General features: G+C 49.0%; 1 protein-coding gene across 1 annotated transcript in view; it reads right to left on the bottom strand.

The window, feature by feature from the left end:
- SCARA5 (scavenger receptor class A member 5) overlaps positions 1 to 20,072 on the bottom strand; it is a 94,703-nt gene extending 74,631 nt beyond the window's left edge. Inside the window, exons 1-2 of the mRNA XM_090289041.1 lie at positions 19,698 to 20,072; positions 15,432 to 15,549 (exon numbers count right to left, since the gene is read on the bottom strand). Of these exons, the coding sequence (XP_090145167.1) occupies positions 15,432 to 15,543 (112 nt within the window). The 5' untranslated portion in view covers positions 15,544 to 15,549; positions 19,698 to 20,072. The remainder of the gene's footprint in view (positions 1 to 15,431; positions 15,550 to 19,697) is intronic.
- Positions 20,073 to 23,872: the final 3,800 nt, after the last annotated feature.

Genomic DNA, 23,872 nt, shown 5'->3' with positions numbered 1-23,872 from the left:
ATCTGCCCCACACGTCTAAAAGGTCCTCTGGGGCAGGATGTGTCTGGTTGATCTCTCACCCCATCAACCAGCACACAGCAAAACCGCAATAACATTCTTTGCAAGAACAAAGACAAGTGAAAGGCATTTACTTTTGCTACAAAGATCATCTCTTACATTTGTCTTACGCAAATAGTTGACGCATTTTTGCTGGCTATAAAAACATATTTTTTAGCATAATTTTGGTTGGAAAGAAAAAATAGACAAAATCTTGGCTTTGCTTGCTCACCCACGACTTCGGATTGCCACTCAGGGCCCAAATAGGTGAACCACGGGAGCGATTCCTTGGAACTGAATTGACACTTTTATCCTGGCCGAATAGCATAATCACACGTGGAACTTCTTAGCCATCTGCAGACCTGGGCCCCACCCTTGGACATCCTGAGTTTGATTCAGTGATGAAATCTCACATCTATGGCACAGAGGTACACAGTTCTGGAGTAAGGCATTTGTCATATCAAAAGAGAATGTAAAGACACATTCTTGGAAAACCTATGAAAGCCTTGCTACTCTTCAAGCTTTTTTTTTTTTTTTTCACATTTCTTTTTTAATAGGACACATTCAAAATAGGGTTGTCTCAAACTGTTTTATTATTCCTAGAGGGTAACATTGCAAAGGGCTCCTTTTAATCATGGGAATAAGAGTTCTGCCCTAAAGAGCTTTGGTTAAAATATTGTCTGTGGAGGGTGGAGAGGTGCCTGGGAGCAAGGATTAAAGATCAGAATAGCAAAATTTATCTGAAAACCACTCAGTCCCAGACAGCTTAACTGAGGATGAGTCAGGAGATGCCCCCCAATGTCAATGTCACAGTAAGGCGGGAGCCTCAAAAACTCTGGGTCCCAGTTTCCATAACACTCCCATAGGGGGACAAGCATGGGTTTGGGGCTCTGCAGAGGTAGACTCAAAGCCTGTCTCTGACACATGTGGACTGTGAGACCATGAGAAAGCACTGTGAGCAAGCCCTTCCTTGACAAACAAATTTTTCAATTTCTTTATTATCATTTTAGAGCATTTGGGGAACTGCCTCTTTGAATTTGTTTTCCTCTCATTAAAAAATTATTCACGAATTATATGTGATAGCAGTGGGTATTTAAATACTTATTTCTGAAGCACCTGGGTCTGTGAACAACATAAAAACAGGATGCAATGATTGGATGGCCACCTAACTGAGTTTTACCAAGGACAAACAGTCCTTTTCTCTTTGTTCTCTTTGATCCCACAGCTGGTAAACAGCAGGTGGAGATAAGGTTTTATTTCTGGAAGGGACCACAGAGCTCATCTCATTCAAGCATCTTCCAAAACCCTGAAGGCTGACTTCATTACCGTCCCTCTGGTTACTCACTACTCACATTGTCCATTGTAATAGGCAGCCCCAAATAACCTCTGTCTCTGAAGTGGCCCTCCCTTTCTGGCTTTAATGGGGACCTCAGTTGACTTTCCCTCAATAAGTAGAAGAAGAGGGTATGTGGCAGGGATGTTGCAGAGGACAGCCACCCACCTGCAGTTTCATCTGACCTGAGTGTGGGGGTGTCCTGACCCTCCCCCTGGGGTACAGTGAATACCAGTCACCTCTGCCTTGTTGGACCACAGACTAGAGTCTTCCAGGCAGATGCCAAACAAAGGAGGCAATAGTCGCAGGCAAGATTGGTTGAGTCTGAGCCTTCCACATTCAGTTCTAAGAAAGGGAGGTGGGTAGAAGGTGGGGTGGCCAAAGCTCATTCATTTTAGATGTTATGATGTCCTAGAACAGTTTCTCCAAGTACTTCTGGAGATATCGTGTAATTTTGTAACTTCCCTGCAATATCTGTTATTTTTATCAACCCCTATGGATTTCCCAAGTTACTCTGCAAAAAAATTCTTGACAACAATCAAGGGCTTGTATGCTTATTTCTGCAGTAGGAGGAAGGTACTCTGGGTCGTGTGCAGACTATGTTGCAACTGGGGCTGAGGGATGGAGAGAAAGCCAGGTGGGAGGGGTTATGAGGGCAATCAAGGTGAGCTGGCCCATCTCGTACCCCTTGAGAGGAAGGGAGAAGCCAGGGAGTCCCCAGGAAGAAGAAATAGACCTTGGGGCTGGCAGAAGATGCCCACACTTGCCCAATATGGGTGGTGCATGAATTGGAAGAAATGCTGTCTCAATGCAGAGACTCAAATAACAGCAGGCTAAGGGTTCTGCCTAAATTCAGGCCAAAAGACACTCCTCCTACAGAGTGGCTCTGAATCCCCCTGAAAAAGATGCCCAGTTTCTCTCCTGGCCCCTTGTCAGAGGAAATAAATCATCTAACGATATGTTTGCAGTGTGGCAGCCAGGGCTGAGCTACTTCCATTTTTAAATCACGACTCTTTCCAAGCCGCTGGTGCCACTTCCCTGCATCTCCTGGTGCCAGTTGGTTTGATGAACTGGTCTATCCTCAGGGCAGGAATGGATAACTTTAATACCCCCTGCTTCGCTCCTCCAACTTCTACCACCGACCAAGTTGGAAGGGCCATTTGGGTATCTGGTTTTGAAGACAGGAAGTCTAAGATCCCAACCCATGCCACCTCTATGGGAATGAGCTGGAAATGTCTCTGAAGCATACAGGCTCATGAGCCCCCAGCTCAGCGGCCTTGGCACAAAAAGCAGAGCAGGCTGAGCTCAGAAGGGATTTAAGTGGATCTGAGAGAACATGATGGACCTCTGTCACCGGGTAAGGCCTGAAACCAACAGTTCTCATGTATGGATCTTTGTTGAAAAAATGTGTCAATGATGGTACAGCTAATAATGTGAATAGAATTGAACCCAGAAATCAACAAGAATACCGATTTGTTGAGGGTCAGCTCCCAGAGGGCAGGGTCTGTGATTCATCTCTGGATTCCACAGGTTCTGGCATATAGCAGGTGCTCAATTAACATCTATTGGCTGTTTGTAGGTAAATGAGACTCATAACTAAACAGATATACTGGGTACTCCGAGGCATTGTTTAGCCTTTTGTAATAACCACTTTTTCTGGCTTCTATTTGATGCTTTAACACCTTGGGGCCTTGCTGATTCTGAGGAGACTGCCCCTCCCAGGCTAGTCAGATAATAAAGGACTCTTCCTACAAGCAAGCCTTTCACATGCAAAACCACCAATCCAGAGCCCTCACCCCACCACCTCCTTCATCATCTCTCACACTTGGGGCCTCAGCCTACCTGCCCTTATCACCCGAGGACCACCCAGTACCAGACAACTAGGGACAGCCCTGAAATGATCCAGAGGAGCCCATCGCAAGCCTGTTTACCCTGCCTCACCTGTTCCTTCCCAAGGAAACCACAGTGAAAACTCCTGCCTATGGCTTGCCCTTGCTCCCTCTGCCTCCATGAGTAACCAAGCATCTTTGCAATGGCTGCTATCTCCTGATCTGCTGGCCTCACCACACCTAAAAAACAATAAAACCTACAGCTTCAGAATCACCAACAGTGTGACACAATACAATAACAGCTACCACTTCCCAAGCACTGAGCACTCAGATACATTTATTCTTTTTTTTTAAATAACAATTAACATTTTTTATTTATCAGCTTTTTTTTGAGAGAAACATCAATTTGTTGTTTCCCCTGTTTATGCATTCATTGGTTGATTCTTTTTTTAAAAGATTTTATTTATTTATTTTTAGAGAGAGGGGAAGGAAGGGAGAAAGAGAGGGAGAGAAACATTGATGTGTGAGAGATACATTGATTGGCTGCTTCTCGCACGCCCCCAACTGGGGACCTGGCCTGTAACCCAGGCATGTGCCCTGAGAATCGAACCACCCACCTTTCAGTTCATAGGCTGGCACTCAATCCACTCAGCCACACGAGCCAGGGCCAGATACATTTATCCTAAGGCCAGCCACCACCATGTACACGGTGTGGTCAGATGACAAATTTGAGCCTCAGAGAGGTGAAGTGGTTTGCCCAAAGCAAGTGGTGAAGCTGGGATGTTCATTTAGCTTTGCAAGAAGGAGATGTGAGGTCAGGAGAAGGGATGTTGGGGTGATCATTGGAAAGTCGGGGGAAGAAATGTCACAGGACCATTATTTCATTCATTCAGCAACCATTTCTTGAGCAAGATGTAGTGGTTATAAGTGCTGACTTCCAGACCCCATCCCTCCTGCCCATGCAGTTTGCAGATGAGGAAAGGGCAGCTCCCTCTCCCTCAGGCACCCAGTCCCAAGACCAGCTGCTGCAGGCACACCCCGGGGTGAGCCCTCAGCTCTTTGCTTTATCTCTGCTCTATCCCAAGGCAGGAACTGCGGCCAGGGAGCATGGGGTAGGAAGCATCCACCTCTTAACCACAATTTCCCATTGGATCCAGGTGCTGTTCCATCTCTGGGTCTCCTTTGGGGGTGGAATTCTGCCAAAAAAGGCTCATCGTTTCCTAGCGTCTAGGCCCTAAATAAGACTTCGGAACATTCAAAACTTCTAGGAATAGAGTAGCAAGAGCGACCATTTTCATGTTTTTGATCACAAAACAGAACTGCCTTACTAGGAGGGCCATTCACAGGAAGTGGGGGAAGGGCACACCCAGCAAGCCCAGGGTCTCTGAGGCTGCCTCCTAAGCATCTAAGAAGCAGGTAGGCTCTTCTCACCTCCACCCACTGGCAGGACAGCCCCTTCTTACCTTTAGTCTCTAAGCACCCTTTAGGGATCCCCAATATTAACCTACATGTTTAAGGCAACTCCCCTGAACATGCTGGAAATGCTAAGAATAGTTATGGCATTACATTTTCATTTTAATAGATGTCAGGGTTAGGGGATCATCATCACTCTGGAAGGATGGAATGAATTCTTACAGCTGGAAGAGTATACTGAGGCCCTAATGGCCCTGGAGAACGAAGATGCTGAGACAAAACACTCCAGGGAGGCGACCATGTCAAGCTCATTTTTACTCAAGGACAAACTATGAGGTCACTTTTAAGCAACATGCTCGGTTAGGCAACATGCAGAGAGGGCCGGCATAAACCAAGACGGTTTTTGCAAACTGGGAGGCGTGGCTTCCACTGGGGAAGCTTGACCTCAGTATCCCCTTGTCCTCGTTAGCCCTCTTCAATCTGACCCTCCTGAGTTTCTGCCCTCTTCAAGTTTCTAGTATGTCCTATCTTCTAGTCCGTCCTCCATCAGTTAGAGTCTCTGTGCTCCCCAAGGAGACATGTAGATGATGATAGAAACTCCAGCCCTCAGGGAGGTATCAGGAGAGGAGGTCAGCAGTCAACCCCTTGCCTGCAGCCTCTTCTCCTAAAAGGATATTTTTTAAATGTGTGTAATTTATTTTTTATTTTATTAAAGTATAGTTGATATGCAACATTATATTAATTACACATGTACAACATAGTAATTTTAAATTTATATGCCTTACAATGTGATGACCATGATAAGTCTAGTAACCATCTTACTGGGACTTTCCGAAGACAGGCTTTCTTCTGCCTGCTGTGAATGCCGTGGGTTATCTTGGGCTCCAAATGCAAAATACACACTGGATTTTGAAGGCTCAGCATGAGAAAAATATATATAAATACGACAGTGATTACATATCGTAAAGATAATATTTTGGATGTATCGGATTAAAGAAAATGTATTACTGTCTTTAAATTAGCTTCATCCGTGCCTGCTCACCTTTTTACATGGCTACTAAAACATTTAACATTGCACATGGTGCTCACATTACACTTCTATTGGCTTTACCAACAGTTGGGACCCTTTTGTAATCCAAATTCCAAGGTCCTGTGTTACAGCCGACCTATCCTGCTGCCCTCCCTCCAGAACTTTGACCCGGGCACTGCCTGACCTCGCCAGCACCTGCAGACCACGGGCCCTGCTGCCTTCCACCACCTCTCCCCCTCACGTCCTTCCTTCCCCTCTTATCTGCCGTACACTCTACACCCACCCTTCACTCCCGTGTCCCGCTCTGGCTTCCTCATAGCCCTTGGCTACACTCAGTCCTGGTAAGATTTAACTCTGCCACTCCGCACTTCCATTACATGGCCGAGCACAGCTGGAGAAGGGAAACACATGCCATCACGGCGACTGCTCTGACTATACATGCGTGCTCACTGGACCCGGTGAGCCCAGTAGGCTGTGTGGTGTTCCTAGTCCATTACACGCTCATCCCTGAGATGCTCGTTTCATACTGCCTCCTCCTCCTGCTTCACTCTCAGTTTCAGCAATGAGGAAGCAGCTTCCTTAAGTTCCCATGACAATGTAACCATTGACCCGCGTCCAGGGCCTCACATTTGGCCTTCCCTTTGATCACTGTAGTCCAACTGTTTGTGTTCTTGGCTGAGCCAACAGCCCCAACTGCACCTCAGATTCCTCTGCGTGTCCAGGGACGTAACTCCAGCAATTTTGCTTAGCCCACGTTTCCCTCTGTATGGTGTCACTCCATAAGCGTAAACCACACTGCTATTTCTTCCATCTTAAAAAGCAAAACAAAAATCTCTCCTGACCTTCCTTCCCTCTCCATGCTTATCTTCTTGTACAGAATTTCTCAGAAGAATTGCAGGCACCCACTGCATCCAGTCCTCTCCTGAACCTACTCCAATCAGCCCCCTCCCACTCACCTTCACTGAAACTGCTCTCGCCTGGTGTTACGGGCTGAGTTGTGCCCCCCCCAAATCCTATGGTGAAGCCCTAATCCCCATCACCTCAGAATGTGACTGTATTTGGAGAAGGGGCCTTTAAAGAAGCGATTAAGTTAAAATGAGTGGGCTCTGATCTAATCTGATTGGTGTCCCTAATAAAAGAGGAAATTTGGACACACAGAGAGACACCAGAGACACATTCGCACAGAGAAAAGGCCATGTGAAGACACAGCAAGAAGGCAGCCATCAGCAAGCCAGGAAGAGAGGCCTCAGGAGAAGTCAACCGTGATGGCACATTGACGTCGGACTTCTAGCCTTCAGAACAATGAGAAAACGAGTATCTGTTGTTGAAGCCACACTGTCTGTGTGGTATTTTGTTACACTGCCTGAGCTGACTAATACACCAGGTCACCCCTGACCTCCAGTCCAATGACCAGCGCTCTCTCCTCTTCCAACTTGACCTTTTAGCAGCACTGACACAGTTGGTCACCTCTACCTCTTCAATACACTTCCAGGGCTCAACACCCTTGCTCTTTCGTTCCCTGGTTGCTCCTTCTCAGTCTCCTTTGCTGCTTCTCCTTATCGCCTAACCCCTTACACCTCTCAGCATGGCATGAGCCAGCGCTCTTTCCTAGACCTCTTCTCATTTTCACACACCCGACCAACCTGTCAGCTCTAATCTACAAGTACACAACCAGAACTGATCACCTCTCACCTACTCCACTTCCGAGGCACCAGCCTTTCTCACCTGGATTATCCCACCTACACTTGACCCCGTACCCCCTCTACCACTCCACTGATTATTTCCCAACCTCATAGCCAGAGGCCTTAAAACCAGAGTCTGCATTTAAGGCACAAGGATCCCTCCCTCTCTTCCAAGTCAGATTTAATCCACTGCACTCTGGTTTCTCCCACCCACTGCCCTGGCATGGCGCTGCAGAGGTCCTTGGTGACGTTCCTGCTGGGAAATCTAACGTCCTGCAGCAGCTAGAGGAAACATTGTAAAATGCAAATCAGACCTTATGCCTTCACTGCTCTGCAACCATGTGCTGGCTTCCCACTGCCTCCAGAAGCCCAGATTCCTATGGCTGGCACAGGAGACCTTCCATGATTTGGCTTTAGCTTCATACAGTTAAGAGTGTGGGCTGCAGAGTCAGTGAATCTGACTTCAGTTGCTATAGATGGAATGTTTACGTCTCACCAAATTCGTATGTTGAGACCTAACACCCAGTGTAATGGCATTAGGAGGCGGGGTCTCTGTGGGGTGATTAGGTCATGAGGGTGGAGCCCCCATGAATGGAATTAGTCCCTTTATAAAAGAGGCCCCAGAGAGCTCCTTCTCCTTTTGCACCATGTGAGCACACAGTGAGAAGACAGCTTTCTATGAACCTGGCAGCAGGCTCTCACCAGACAGCAAATTGCCCAGCACTTTGACCTTGGGCTTTCCAGCCTCCGGAACTATAAGAAATAAATTTTTGTTGTTTATCAGCCGTTCAGTCTATGCTATTCTGTCACAGCAGCTGAATGGACTGAGACACCAATCCTTCCTAACTCTGTGATCTTGGGCAAGTTACCAGCTCTCTGTGCCTCGGTTTCTTCATATGGCACTTGGGTATAATAATAAGACTCATCTCACTGGGTTGATGTGAGGATCAAATGAACTCATACTTGTAAAATGCTTAGGACAGTGCCCGGCCTGGTGGAGCTCGATAAGTGGGTGTTGAGCACCTCCCACTACTAAGCCTCCTCCACCCGAGTGCTCCCTCCCTTGGCTTGGAAAATTTTTTCCTGCCGTTTCTAACAGGCATGCTGCAGCCTGCCCTTCGATATTTTCCTCCCATGCCTATCCCTGCAGGAGACCTTCCTTCCTCCCCAAGGCAGACTGGGGGCTCCTTCTTCTCCCCTCTTACTGCACTTGGCTTGTACTTCCATCCAAGTATTGATCAAATTATAATGTAATGTCTGTTTACATTTCTGTGCTTCTGGGGGCTTCCAGCCCCCTGAGGGCAGGAACCATGACCTTTTATTTCTGCATGCCCCAGCAGCCCAGGAAAGCCCTGCAGTCTTTGGATAAATGAAGTCACAGTTCCTTTCATTTTGTCTTAAGCTTATATCTCTAAGCCTGGTGAACAAGAATGTGTTCAGTCATTCCACAAACAAAGGTGTCTCCATGTGCAAGACAGTGCTAGGTGCTGGGGACATGAAGATGAACCCAAGGTGGACAGTATTTGCCCTCAAGGACTTAAGAGTCCAGAGGGGACTCAGGTGTACAAGCTGCAGCCTAAATGTGAATGGACAGCTGACAAGGGCCAGCGAAGCTGAGCCAAAGGCCTGGGAAAGAGAGAGAAGAAAGGGCTTCAGGACCCAAGGGGCATCAGCTAAGCTGCTTATCCTTGGACACCAGGAAGCAACACTGGATAAACCTGGACATGAGGTAAGAGTGGAGCTCACTGCCCTGCACACCAAAAACAGAGTGTGGGGGGGAGCTAGACCGCCATGGGTGTGCCCCTGGGTGGAAGCAGACAGACTGAAGGGTGGCAGAAATACCCATACTAAGATCTAACATTTATGAGTGCTCAGTATATACCGGGCACTGTGGGAAGGACTGAATGTAGAGTAACCGGCATAGCCCTTGCAAGAAATCCCTATCGGGGCTGTGAGTATCCCATCTTATAGAGCAGCAGAAGCTGAGGCTAAGAACTTGCTCAGGGTTCCACAGTGAGAGAGCCAGTGGCAGAGCCAGCATCAGAGTGCAGCCTGCCTGGCTCCGAAGCCTGGGCTTTTTGCCATCATGCAGTGCCATCCCCGCCATGGAGAGGGTGAGATTGTTCTAGGTGTTAAGTTCGACAGAGGTACCTGGGGCAAGAGAGGCAGTACATGATCAGTGCCAACCGTGCGATGCGGATCCTGAATGTCCTCCTGCTGGACCACTCTTAGGTCAGCTTTGCCTTCAGACTGACCTTGAGCTGGTCAGCAGTGGGAAGGGCAGGAAAGAGGGGGACAGACCAGCCAAAGAGATGGTAACATGACAGAGGGCAGGGCCTGTGTCACGCCCCTTGTGGCCCTTGCTGCATGTGGCCAGTGCATCGCCCTTTCAGGGTGCCTGGAAAGCACCTTTTTTGTTGTTGAGAGATGAAGACGAAAAAAAATGAAGGAATGAATGAGCAAGGGAATGAAGGGCAGGAACCAGAAGAGCAAAGTCCTTGGGTGGGGAGAGATGGGTGATGTCACAGTGAAGAAACTCATCCGCCCTCCACTCAGGCTATCTCCCGAAGCCCCTTCCCACTTCTGGTCCCTCTGTTCCTGTAGGTAGGTCCTCCTCCAGCCCACCCGCCCCAGAGTGCGTCAGGTTGGTAGACTCCCCTCAGAGCCCTCCTCACTGGCCCCATGCCCAGGAGTGATGCCCCACAGGACATGGCGTAATTTAGCAAATGGGACATGGGTGAAGGAAGGAGGCAGAGGGTCCTTTTACACCACCAGTGTGGGAAGGAGTCCTGGGGGTATCCTTGGTTCCTCTCATTCTCCCCTGGCCCCCCACAAGACACCAGCCTTCGCTTGGGGACAGTGAAACACGTTTTTCAGCCCTTCTGGCAGCAAGCCTCAGGAAGGCCTCTGGAAGCCGGCCACTCTAATCGGGCTGGGGAAGTGGGCAAGTCACAGAACCAGCGACCCTCAGGACCCAGAATATCCCTTAAAGATTCCACTATTTGGGCAACAGGTCTAAAAGGACCGGTTCAGTTCCCTTGAGTATCTGGGCCTCATGAGGAAGCCCACTAACTGAAACTCGGCTTTCTTTAGCAAAAGGTGAAAGCCAACCTTAACATGCTATCCAAGCCAAGGGTCCCTGAGAAGTGGCATGAGTATTTCCCTCTTCTTCCTCCCCATGTTCCCAAGATTTGCAGGGACTCCCCAGAGGTCAGGGAGGTGACACCCATGTGCACTGTGGGTAGGCTGTGTGTGAGGTGCTTTATGGGGGGATGCCACCTGACTTCCCCTCTGCCCCCGTGAAGTAACGTTGTTCCCATTTTGCAGATGGGGACACTGAGGGTGAGGGTCAGGGAAACAGCCCACTCAAACTAGGAAACTTCGCAGGATCTAGCAGAGGGAGTAGTCAGGGTGTCAGCTGTCTACAAGGGCTGGCGTGGTGTCCTCGGGCTGTGACCATCTCCGGCCCCCAGGGTCAAGAAGAGGAGCAGTTAGTGAAACCTGGGCAGACAAAGGCAGTGTGGAGAGGGTGGCTTACAAGGAGCTACGACCTTGGGTGGAAGGACACGGGAGCCGGAGGCGACTCCATAGAGCAGGAGCTGGGCGGCTAATTACTCCAACCTCACTTTCTCCCGTCCTCCCATCTCCTTTCAGGGACACTTGCCAATTCTCAATCCCAGCAAGGGAGAGCGTGAGGTGAACAGGGGCAGGCAGGAATGGAGGGGCAAGTAGAAGACACCCCGTTGCACCGACCCCAAGGCCACATAGCCAGTGTGGTCTAGAGATTCAAGCCCAGACCTACCAGACTTCCAAGTCCAGGCTCTTGTCATCTTCCCAGGCTGTCCCCCCTCTTGTGGTAGGACGGTCCTTTGGGCAAGAGAGATCCAGGCCCCAGCCCCAGTGACCACACATTCACCCAGCGGCACTTCACTCTCTGCTCTGGTTTAACAGGGATAGACCCGGGAGAGCACCTTGGCGCAGCATGGGTTCAAGCCTCTGCTCATCTCCAACCTGTAGAGGGCGGTGAGCCTCCAGGAGGCCCAGGCAGACCCTCCCAGGAAATCCACTCCCAATCTTGGGCAACTGCCCAGCAGCCCTCAGCTGCGCCAGATGAACTGGGAAGATGTGATTGATGAGAAAGTAGATGTGGGGGTTCCCCTAGGAGAATAATTTAATTTTATGGGGAAGGAAAGCAGGAATGGGGAGCTCGGGCTCTAAGCTCAGCAAGCGGCGTCCGGCGCAGCCAGGAGCATGTGTAACTCATTACCTCTGCAGGCCTCCCATTTGCGGCCGGTGGACCACGTCACACGTGCGGTGGCGGGCCTGCGGCCGCGGGGTTACCCGACTGCAATATTTTTCTGACACTAACACCTCTCTGTGACCCTGCGAATGGGCCATGCAGGGGCCAGGCCCAGCCAAACACCACCCACGCCCAGCCCTCCGCCTCCACCTCCTGGCGCCCGGATGGGAGAGGCCGACAACTCTGCAGGCGAGGAAGGAAAGGACCAGGGAAGGTGAGAGGGGAGGGAGAGGAAGGAGAGGAGGAGAGAGGAAGGGGAGAGGGGCAAGCAGGTTCAGCGAGCCCCTGTTTGGGAGGCTTGGCTAAAGGTAAAGGACCTCAGAGGTTGAATTCTGCAGTTACTCCTTCCACGTTAGTCCAGCAAAGCAGGTGGGACCAGTGCTTTGGCCAGGTGGAGACAGGGAGGTGGGGAGGTCCCTGCCCTTGGGGCCTTCGCATCAACAAGGTGCTCCAATGAGTATGCAGGTCCTGATGGGTGCCCTAACCACAGGGTGCAGAGGAGGGAGTGGTCCCGATGGCGTCTCAGAGTGGGGTGTGGGAGTGCGCTTTGAAGGATGCAGGAGTTGGCAAGATGGCTTCTCATGGAGGGGACAGAGGCACTTAATAGTCCTCGCCTCCCCTTCTCACCTGGTAAGTGAACAGAAGGGAAGGGATAAAGGCAAGGTGGGAGGAGAAAAGAGAGGAGAGCAGAGGAGAGGGGAGGGGGGAAGTTTTCAGAGCAGGGCCCATGAAATTCCGTGTTTATCCTCTGCCATCTTTAAAGTCCTGCCTGCATTGAAGTCCAGGTCGTACCCTAACGTCTGAGCTGTGTTTTAGTAACTTTGTTTCCCCAGATCCCAGGATCTCCAGGGCCAAGAGGAGGTACCTCCCCTCCTCCCAGTCTTCCTGCTTTCAAGGGGAAAATTCTGGAAAGGATCGGGAGACCCTGTGAGGCCCACCAGGCCATATTGTTTTAATTCACTCAAGGCCCCCAAGTGGCTCAGGTCTCCCTTCCTGTCCCCACCTCTGCCCTGTCTTCTTTCCGATCAATGTCTACCCACCTTCCCGCCAGCCCCACCCTTTCTTTCCCTCTCCTGTGACACTCTCCAGAGATTAGGATCAAGAAAAAGCTGAATCTTGGGGAAACAGATCAAATCTGGCTGGAATTTCCCCAAGTCAGAGTGCATCATTTTCCTCTTAGAATTGAAAGGGAAGGGAAAAATCAGCCAGAAACCCACGAGCTTTGAGGTAGCTGGCTGCATCTCAGCAGTCTAGTCTCTTGGGGGGTTCCTTCCCCTCCCCTCCACCCCTGGCACCTGGCATCCAGGAATGGAGAGCTGGGGAGACCCAGACAATTTGGAAATAAGACTTAGAATGTTTTTGTTTTGCCCCCTTTAGATTTCAAGGACATCTGTGTTCATTCACTGCTTCGTTCATTCTTTATTCATTCAACAAATATTTAGTGAGCACTTACTATGTGCCAGGCTGTGAGGCACCAGTGAACAAAACAGAGATGTTGCCCTTGTCCAGTCTGTTCTTCCCGTGAGGAACAGACAGTGAATGCCAAACATAATAAGAAAATTACATACATAATGTTAGAAGGATGTAGGACTGTGGGGAACAGGAAAAAGAGAAGAAGGGAAAGGGGTCAGGAGTGCAGGGGAGACAGGAAGGCCTCCTGGGGAAGGTGAGATTTGAACAAAGACTGGAAGGAGGTGAGGGAGGGAGGTGAACCAGTCAGGGGAGCAACCTTCTGGAGGGCAGAGGCCCCTGGTGAGCAGGCCAGCAGGTTCAGTGTGCAAGTCGCGTCCTCAGCCAGATCAGTCACCCTTTCACACCGGGATGGTCCTTCAGTCACCCCCACTGAGCTGGCCCCCCCGTTTTCTCTTGCTAAACCAGGCCTCCCCACTGATGGGCCGGGGGGAAGAGGGCTGGAACAAGGATACAAAAGCTAACTTGGCCTTTGCTGATATGCTGGTGGGGATGTGCTGAGCCCTGGCCAGGGACCAAGTGCCTCAGGGTCCTTCCTCTCTTCCCAAATGGCATTAACCTGACAGAAACACTGGCCTGGCTTAGTGTAGCTCAGCTTGTCATACTCTTCCCCACTCACCTCTTTTCTCACAAAATTGCAATCATACTTTAAGATCTTTTCCAGAGAGGCTGCTCCCTGCTTGAGTTCAGTAATCACACATATTTTCCCCTACTTAAATGACGGGCAATTGTCCTCAGCAGTCCCTTGCACTGGGAGCATCATGCTTTTGAGGGCAAGGATGGTTTAATTTCTCTTTGGAACCAAACCAAAACCTTGACACAGTGTGGGTTCCCAGAGTCTGCTTGTTGACTCAGATCCAGTGAGTGGTTTATTAGGAAAGCTGATGAGGGGTACTGGTCACAAGCCCAATTTTACCTGTCTCTTCGCCTTGCTGAGCCTGTCCTCCATCCCTGCCTTTCTAAGCCACCCAGCTTCCCTTCCTACATTTAGCACCTGTGGGAGAAGAAACAGGTTGGAGCATGAGGGAGACTCACTTCTCATTTTGAGTAATTTCACCACAGAGGCAGAGTGGAGCACAGCATGATGGTTAATGTTAGGTGTTAACTTGACTGTGCTGTGACAGTGCCCAGATTAAATGTCATTTCTGGGTGTGTCTCGGAGGGTGTTTCTGGATGAAATTAACTTTTGAACTGGTGGACTCAGTAAAGCAGATTGCTCTCCCCGATGTGGGTGGGCCTCCTCCAGTCGATTGAGGGTATGAATAGGACAAAAGAAGGAGACATTTGCTTTTTGTGTCCTGTCTGACTGCTTGAGCTGTGACATCTCTTCTCATCTTCTCCAGCCCCCAAACTGCTTTTTACACCACTGACTCCTCTGGTTCTCAGGTCTCCTGACCTGGACTGAATTATACCCCTGGGTCTCCTGAGTCTCCAGCCGCAGACGGCAGATTGTGGGACTTTTCAGCTTCCACAATCATGTGGGTCAATTCAGCACAATATATCTCTTTATATATGTACATATACATCATGCCTCTTCTGTGTGTCTGGAGAACCCCGATTAATACAGACGATCGCTCTCTCTCACTGACCGTAAGTCTTTACAAGACTCTTCTGTGAGCTTCCTTCTGTTTGTCTTTGAAGTGGGGACAATGTTCTCTGCTCCTGCACTCAATGCAAAGAGAGGTGTGTGCGTTCATGTGGCCCTGCATTTATTAAAAGCACCTACTAAGTGTCAAGCTCTGTTCTGGTTACACAGGAGTGAGGCTGTTGGCAAGAAGCTTTGGACTGCTTTTGGAGGGAGCTACATGGGTCATATTACCAAAATTTTAGCCAATAACCAGCCCCCAAAGATGCAGGACCATCTGGGTCCCTGAGATGGGGAACCTGGGGCCTCAGACCCAGGCAGGATGATGAGCCTCTGAAGAGATATGTCTCCTTCTCGCAAAAGTTTCTGGAAATGGATTGAAGGCTCATCCCCTAACAGGGTCCAGGCTAATTGGTTCAGATGCTTTTGCCTGACCCCAGGCTCACTCACTCAGAGAAGAGCGGCAGAAGAGGTCAGGAGACTGGGTGCTAGGACCCCTCCATGACTGATGAGCCGAATTATCCCTCATGCTTTTCTCAGCCTCCACTAGCTCATCTGTAAAGCGGGACTTGTCTTGCTGATCACAGAGTTTGCTGAGATGTACATGTGAGAAGACACATGGAAAAGACCTTTCAAAGCACGAAGTACAACCTATGCAGTATTAGGTGGGAGGTCACCACTGGGACAACGCCGAGGTTGGGGGTGGGGCTCAGGGCGGATTTCTCACCCCAAGACCGAGCCAAAGGCACTCACCATCCTCGCACAGGTTCAGCTTGGACAGGCTCCGGCCGTCAAAAGGCTCCTCGAAGATGGAGCCAGTGTCGCGGTCGCTCACGGTATTCAGGTACATGGCTTTGTTCTCCATCTCGTCCTGCAGCAGCAGCAGCGGGAGAGACAGCAAGAGCAGATGAGAGGGAGGAAGGAGGCAAAGGGGAGACAGAGAATAAACTTGTAGGTGGAAACAGAAATGAGTGGATAGAACAAGGTGTCCACCCTGTGACCCTGAGCCTGAACACTGGGACCCTCTCTTTCTCAACAGGTGACATCCGCTTGGTCCTTAGGACTTTAGTTCCCTCTCCCCAGGCTCCTCAGTGCTTAGGAAGGCAAAGGCCCTTTGGACCTTTCTGATCGTGGGACCCGTCTTCTTCTGTTGGACAGCTCTCAGTGGAGTTGGCTCCCTGAGCTGAGGGTGGCCATGGCACCAAGAAACATACTGGGTGGGGCCTGGAGGAGCCAACTCTTCTGGCTCAAATGGGGCAGTTTCTGAGCCTCTGGGGCCCTGAGCACATCAGAGAGAGCTGCGTTTCTACTTTGTGTTGAGACCGAGGGAAACTAGACACAAAGGCAGGTGCAGAGACCACCAGCCAACACAGTTAAGACCACAACTGCTCCCAATCCAGTGGGGCTGGGTTCAGCGGGACTAGCAGGGATTCACTCCAATAGGAGCCTGCGCAGCTGGTGGCCTCAGTGGGACCCCTTGACACCAAGACCTGGACAACCTTATACCCCGGAAGGGCCCTGGTGCCTGAACAGCCTGTGAGGCTGGGTGGGACACAGGGGCTTGAGGTCCTTCCCATGGTATCCCGGGAACATACCCACTTACTGGGGAAAGTGCTCTTCGGTTTGAAGTGAGCTGGCCCCATTTACACCAGTGTGTACAGCACCCCATTTTGGACTATACACACGTCCTGCATACGTGACGGGAAAAACTGTGTGTAGGTGTGTCTTCGGTCATTCAAGTGTATTCCAGAGTGGTGGGAATTGTGCCTCTTTTTGTTTGCTGGATTTTCTGGGTTTTCTATGATGCATTCTTTGTATAATGAGAGCATTCATTTTTTTCAAGCCAATTTACGAAGTATTTATTTACATAAAATACTTGATATTCTTTTCTCATAATATGCTCAGTGATTTTATAAATTACTCCCTAGCCATTAGTTTAGCTTGACTTGCTTTCTGATGATCTTTGACTATATGGATATTGAATCCAAAAAATCCATTTGTAAAAAGTGAATTCTTTGGAAGATAAAAGCCCCTGGGAGGATGGATGGGTCCCAGGTCCTGCATGGAACAAACTCAATTCTGAGGCCCAGAGTGCCAGCTAAGGGTCTACCACCTGGAAGGAGGTGACAGGGGCCTGGCAAGTGGCAGGCGGGGTGGGGGAGGACAGTGCCCGCTGATTGAAAGAAGCCGCCAGTGTGTCCCTCTTTAGAGGCAGATGGGAAAGATGGCATCAGGACCATTTCAATAAACAGGGATAATGAAGGAGGGGCTGGCTGAATGGCTCTGCCTGGGAGAGCAAACATAAACCCCTGGTTTCATGACTTGACCCTTGCCTCCAGACACCTCTGACTTCAGGGCTGAGAAGAGGCCCTAAATGACCAGTTCTTCTGACATCCAGAAGGGGTGAATAACAGATTCTACTCTTTTCAAGTAATGAGATGCCACATCTCCTGCATACCTGTGCATGCACCCAGCACACATGTGTGCACACGCGTGCATACTCACACACATGCACATGCACAGTCAGGGTGTTCGTAGTCTCTGCAGGCCTTTTTTCCAGCCTGTGGGAGGGAGGGACAGAGGGGAACCCACAGCTCTGCCATGATTTCTAATGCCTGCCCTAGGGGTTCCCGGAGATCCCAAGACCCAGAGATCCAGAGACAGCTCCCAGCCCAGATTCTCTGTGCTGCAGTTGTGTCCGGTTTGGTAGTCTCCCAGTACCCACCGTCCATCCAAGTCCTCCACCCAGCAAGGGCCTCAAGGTGGGGCCCTGCACAGCTCCACGGCTGCTAGGCTGCAGGGTACCCTCCCTAGTTTCACAGCACTGTGTGCAGCACCCCACCCTCTGGCCTCCATTGGATCCCGGAGAGCTGCAAAGCAGGAGGTCAGTGTCTTCTGCATGTGATCCCCTCTTTGCCAAAGGCAACAGGCACTGCTGCCCGGAGGTCACACAGAGCCAGAGCTGCCATGCTGGGAGTGGAGGTTTCAAGATTTCATGTCTATCTGCCCCCTCTGCTCATCGGCTCCTGGACCAGAGCTAGAATGCACTGCTTGTTATCTGGAATGTGTCTGTAGGGCGGCCCCATCTCTGCTCCCTCCCCACCCCTCAGCTGGTGGAGCAGGAGCCCTGGGGAGCTTGTTGGGGAGAGGGGCTGGCCAAGCGGGAGACCAGATGTGAATGCGATGAAACTGCAAACGCTCAGCCAGCTCTGCTCATGTTTGTTACTTGGGGATGAAACCTAAGAATGTTCTGTCTGCCCCAGGTTTTATTCGGTACCCTTCGATCATTGGTCTTAAGGGCTTTGGGCCAAGTTTGTGCTCTCAGGCAAGGTACCACTGACTGCCTAGTGTGCTGATAAGGGAGCAAAACCCCTTACATGTGCATACATCCCACAAATTACTGTCCTCCCAGGAGCACTGTGAGGGGGGCAGGTGGGGTCAGTCTGTCATTCCCATTTTAAAGATAAGCTGACTGAGATACAAAGAGGCAAGAACCAATAAATGTTGGAGAGGGGAGAAGTGCCCACAAACACTTCCAAACCAAGGCACTGGCTCAGCCACATGGTTGCTTTGTCCGGGAAGGGGGCACGCATCCCTTTCAGTGACCACCTTTAGGATCTAAGAGGAGTCACTAAAGAGAGTCCGGTGGGGGCTTTGGGGCCAAGGAGAAGCTCTGAGAGCTCGAAGGGAGGTGACGAGGGCCACAGAAATGGGCAAGGTGTGGACACCAAGTTGCCCTGTGGGTGAAACCCAAGGAGCCTGGACTCCTGTCTTTCAAGAAAGAGTGGGGCTTCCTCCCCGATGGAGAGGACACTTTTTTGACTACTTAGAGTGTGTTGATGCTGCATTTTAGAGCTGAAGCTCTCAGCCATTCACAGCCCCACCCCCCACGGCTCTGTGCAGGCCAGCGGACACAGGGTCCTATCTTGGCTCCACTTGTCATTACTTGGGGACTTGGGCCAATCAGCTGAGCTGGTGTAGCCTCAGGTCATCATTTCTTTGATGGGGAGAAGCACATCTGCCAGCCATTTGGTTATCGAGAGCTTCATGTGGGAGCGTGAACGTGAAAGGGCTTCACAAACAAGGACACACAGGAAGTTGGTGGCAGAGTCTGCTGAGAACCAACAGGCCCCCAGCATCTACTGATCCTGCCAAGCAGCCAGGTTGGGGGTTCTTCAGGTTCCTGAGGCCTCCCTGCTGCCTTGACAGTGCCAGAAACAATGCTGTTCAGGGTTCCCTTTGCAAAAGGCAACTGTGAATGCAGACCAGAGCTGAAATCCAGAGGCTGACTCTCAAAGTCCCTCTCTGGGCAGCAGAAGGACTCAATCAATTCTTCCTGCCGACGGGGTGGCATGAACCTTGCTTGTTGCTGCAAAGACAGCGTCTCTGGGTTCCAACACCTAACTCTGCAGGGCTCATAGCTTTTCTCTGGATTGCCTAGCTGTAAACCCATCAAAACCAATCACCACGAATATAGCCCTCTCCGGAGAGAGAATCACTAAGTAGGTTTTAAGGCCTTTCCCTCTCTAACTGTACTTAGTTAAATAAATTATAACCCAAAGCCGGAAAGGTGTAGATGTTTTATACATGAGCTCTCGCTTTATATATTCCACCACTAGGCATGTGTGCACACACATGCAGATGCACAGACACATGCGTACACCCTCTGCACATGTAGAGGGGCTATCACCTGTACCATCTGCTCCCTGAGTAGGCTCTTGAGCAGTGACACAAGCCAGGAAGAGTTGTCACCAAGGCAATAGCTTCCTGTGGAACCTCAAATGCAGATTCACACTCGCCCGTCCAGGCAGCTGGACAAGGGTCCTGTGGATCATCACAGGCTGTCCCTGAGACCTTCCCACCTGGTGCTGGCCCCGCCATGATCCAGAGCGTGGGGATCCCTAACACCGTGCCCTGCTCCATCTGCCAATTCTCAGAGTCCTCCAACTGTCTCTGGGACACTGTGCTTAGGTGCTGAGATAAAGTTAGTGTCAAAGTGTCAAAACGATAAAGACTCACCCTAGTGCCTCCACTGAGGCTGCAGAGGCTGTCCGCTCAGTTCCCGGCATTCACCGCGGTGGCTGGCGAGCTGGCTGCTGCCGCTGCACTGAGACCCAGGGAGCCCCTTGGAGCTTGTCCCCACAGCCAGCCAAATCCAGACGGAGTCATAGAAAGAGGCTGTAGGGGTACACAGTGACTCGTCTTGGAGAGTCACTTCTCCAGGAGGATCAAGTCAGGAGGCAAGACTCAGCTCTGGGCCCAAGTGGGGGCCTGTGGCTGGGGAGTCTCCGTCTTGGTGCCTGGCCTTGTTCAGCCAGGGGCAATGCTCTGGAGATGTTCTGTGGAGGCACCAGCAGCTCTGCTAGGTACTGACTGAGATGTGAACTGCAGCTGCTCTGGCGGCCAGTCTTTAAATACAAAGTTTCTGGAGCAATTGAGGAGGCCCCCACCTTGGGGTCTGGAACACGTTCCCCCTCTGGTGGCCAATTTTGGCGTTACAGCCACACATAGGAATGGCTGCTAAGTCTAGAGCTGCGAAGTCAGCCTTGGGCTTCATAAGCCTATTGTAATGGCCCTGGCTCAAAGTACTTTTTGGGAATCTTCTAGGAGAATGGCAGGTAGACCTGGCATAAACGCCATGCAAGGAAGCCAACCTAGTAAACTTATTTGTAGGGCAGAATTGGCATTGTTTAATGCATTCACCAAACTTGGCTAAAAATTACTCTGTGTCTTCCTAAGTCACATCCATCCCCAAAGGACACAGACTGGCTGCACTGGGGATATTCAGAAGAGTGCCTAATGATTCCCAAAGTCAGTCTCAACATAACTCAGCAATAAAGCCAGCATGTATGAAATACAGTAGTCCCTCTCTATATCGCGGTTCACTTATCGCGGCCTCACTGTATCACGGGATTTTGCAGTACTCTACATGTATGTTGTTAAAGTTACGTAGGTTTAAGAGTGTAGAATATGTTTAAGGACATAAGTAGTGTTTATAAAAGTGTGGAAAAGGTTATTAAGGGAGTGGGAAATGTTAATAAGGGACTGGGAACGGTTTATAAGTGTGTGGGAAGAGTTTATAAAGCCTTTATATATATATATATATATTAAAATAAATGTAAGTTTCCTACTTTGTGGATTTTCACCTATGGGGGGGGGTGTCTAGAACATAATACCTGCGATAAGTGAGGGAATACTGTACCGACATCGCGCAAGGGCAGGGGATGCAGGCGTCAGTAAGACAAGCTCACTGTCTTCAAGGGGGTGAATCCAGGCTTAGGGGTGGGCTCAGGAAGAAATAACTATAACCCTAAGCATGATTGATTGCATTTAAAAAGGAGATCTAACCAAAATGTTAAGATAGTAATTTCATTCCGATTGGGGTGGATCTGGGCGAAGGCACTAGGGAAATTGCAAAAAATAGTTGGAGCCATGGCAATACTGTCAATTTATGTGGACAGGCCCCAGACGACAGAACGCTGAAGGTTACATTTATAAATAGGCTCTCATTTATTGATTAAAAATTCAGCTTTAATATTTAAGGGTCAGATCTCGTGCAGGAGAGCAGTTTGACAAGGCTCAGCCCTCTTCACAGTACAGCTACCCACCCACAGCTGAGTCAGAAATGTCTTAGTCATTTTCAGTGACTGTGCCTCCTGACTCCCTGGGAGGCAGCTCCAATGTGAGGCTCTGTGTTACAGAGGGGAAAATAGTAATAATATAATATAATAATAACAACAGTAATAATAATAATAGTAGAAGGAGGAGGATGGGGGAAAAGACAAAGAGAGGAGAAGACATTTTATGTTATATACCATGTGCTAGGCAATTCTAACTGCTTTTCTTATATTAGCTTATTTAATCTTGACAGCAACCCTGTGAGGTAGGTACTGTTACTATTCCCACTTTACAGAGATGAAGAAATTCCATAACTTGTCCAAGGTCAAGCAGCCTGTAAGTGTACACCTCAGTGATGTTAAGTATTGGGTTGGCCAAAAGGTCTGTATGGTTTTTTCCATAAAATAAAAGACACACTTTTCATTTTCACCAATAACTTTATTGATTTGGATATTTTGAGTATGTTGGCCATCTCCCACATGGTATAATGTTGATTGTTCTCAATTAATGTCTCAATTTGATCGCTATCAACTTCAATGGGTCTACGCAGTTGAAGCAGCATCATGCAGTGAGAAATCTCCAGCACGAAACTTTACAAACCACGTTTGACATGTTTGATCAGTTACAGCACCTTCTCCATATACTGCACAAATCTTTCTTTGCATTTCAGCTGCATTTTTACCTTCTTTGAAATAATAAAACATAATATGCAAAAAATGTTGCCTATTTTTTTCCATCTACAATACTAAAATGGCTACACAAAAATTAACCAATTTGTTAAGTTTTTTAAAAATGCATGCTGATACGACAGCTGTCATGCTACAGTCTAACAAAATTGTTTCAAATGAAGTTAAAGACAACTAAATGCTACTAGAGCCATCCTACAAAAAAAACAAAAATTTTTAGCCAGCCCAATAGTTTCACATTGTTGTGTGATCATCACCTCCATCCATCTCCAGAATTCTTTTCATCTTGCAAATCTGAAACTCTCTGCCCATTAAACATCCCTCCTGTTATCCCCCCATTCCCAGCCCCTGGAAGTCCCCATTCTACTTTCTGCCTCTGAGTTAGTTAGACTATCTAGGCCTGCTCTACAAAATATATATATATATATATATATATATATATATATAAACACCCTGGCTGGTTTGGCTCAGTGGATTGAGCGTCAGTCTGCGAGCTAAGTGTCGCTGGTTCGATCTTCCAGTCAGGGCACATCAGAGAAGGAAAACTCTTGACTCCAAAAAACCTCCGCTGCCTTGCGGCATACCTCTTCAGGGGAAAGGCTAAGGGAGTAAACCCCGACAGAAAATCCGGAGCCGGAGTCCCTAAGGCGGTTTGACGTTGTAGTCAACACCGGCAACTCCTGCGGCGCACCTGAAGCCAAGCTGTATTGACTCCGTCTTTCCCTTGGACCCTTCAGCTGCGAAGAGAGGGGGGGTCTGCTGCATGGGCAACAGCAGACACTCCATATCACCCTGCCCAGGCTCTGTAGCTTCAGCTTCACTGGAGAGGACACTCCAGCGTCATCACAAGATGTCGATTCAACACGGGAGGAGACAGATACCGTGTCACTCCCGAGTCGGACTGCACAGCCATTCTCGGCGGTGCAGATAGACTCTTAAGAAGCTACACCATCGTCTCTCGAGACGGACGGCTGCCCACGACGATATATATATATATATATTCTTTATACTTTTTACCTTTAGCATTTTTGTCATTTTAAACCTATTTCAGGTCATATACAGATATTTCCAAAACATTTTTATACATTGTTCACAGACCAGTGTTCATTTTTTTCTGTTGTTCGGCTTTGTAGGATTATCCAGGTAAAAAGTGTGTAATCTCTCAAAATCCTGAATTTGGGTTTACTGTTTTAAAAAAGTAGTTATTATTTATTTATACCATAAATTTCATCAATTTAAATCTTGTTCAGGAGATAGTTTTGTTAAAAAGTAATTACTGTACACATAAAATGATATAGAAATTTAGTTTTTGTGGTTTTTATAAAACTTTGCTTGATCAATAGTATAAATGCTTTCTAATTTATCTTATTGTTTATCTCAAAACACCCATCTGATCTTAACTGAAATCCCTCAGCCACCTCTAGCCAGCAGCTCTGTGGGGCACACCCCGGTTCGGTGGAAACTCTCTGTCCTGCAGAGGTTTCAGGATCATGGATGAGGAGAAATGAGTTAACCCGAACACTGATTTCTGTCTGGGAGGAATAGAGGTGGCAGTTCTCTCTAGAGGAGAAAAGCCCGGAACTCTCTTTTCCCATACATTTTATTGAGAAAGGTATGTATGGGAGCGTACAGTCAGGATACGTAAATCACCAATCAGCTTCAAACACTTGAATTACTATCAACCACTACTGATTATAGATAACAATGCAAGGAACACAGTGAACATTCTAGATCAGGGTTCAATGAACATTCTGGCATCAGATAACTAAGTACCAGGTGCAGGATTTCATATGTTTTCTGGGCTTTGATCTTGGACATTCTATTTATGTTAAGCAACTGATAGAAAATCAGAGCAAGCTTCAAAGCATAGTACACATTCCTTAAGTCCAA

Source organism: Furipterus horrens, unplaced genomic scaffold (assembly GCF_987537825.1).
Source record: "Furipterus horrens unplaced genomic scaffold, mFurHor1.1.pri manual_scaffold_10, whole genome shotgun sequence".
Lineage (NCBI taxonomy): Eukaryota > Metazoa > Chordata > Mammalia > Chiroptera > Furipteridae > Furipterus > Furipterus horrens.
Note: the sequence above shows the minus strand (reverse complement) of the source record. Positions and strands in the feature narration are given on the sequence as shown.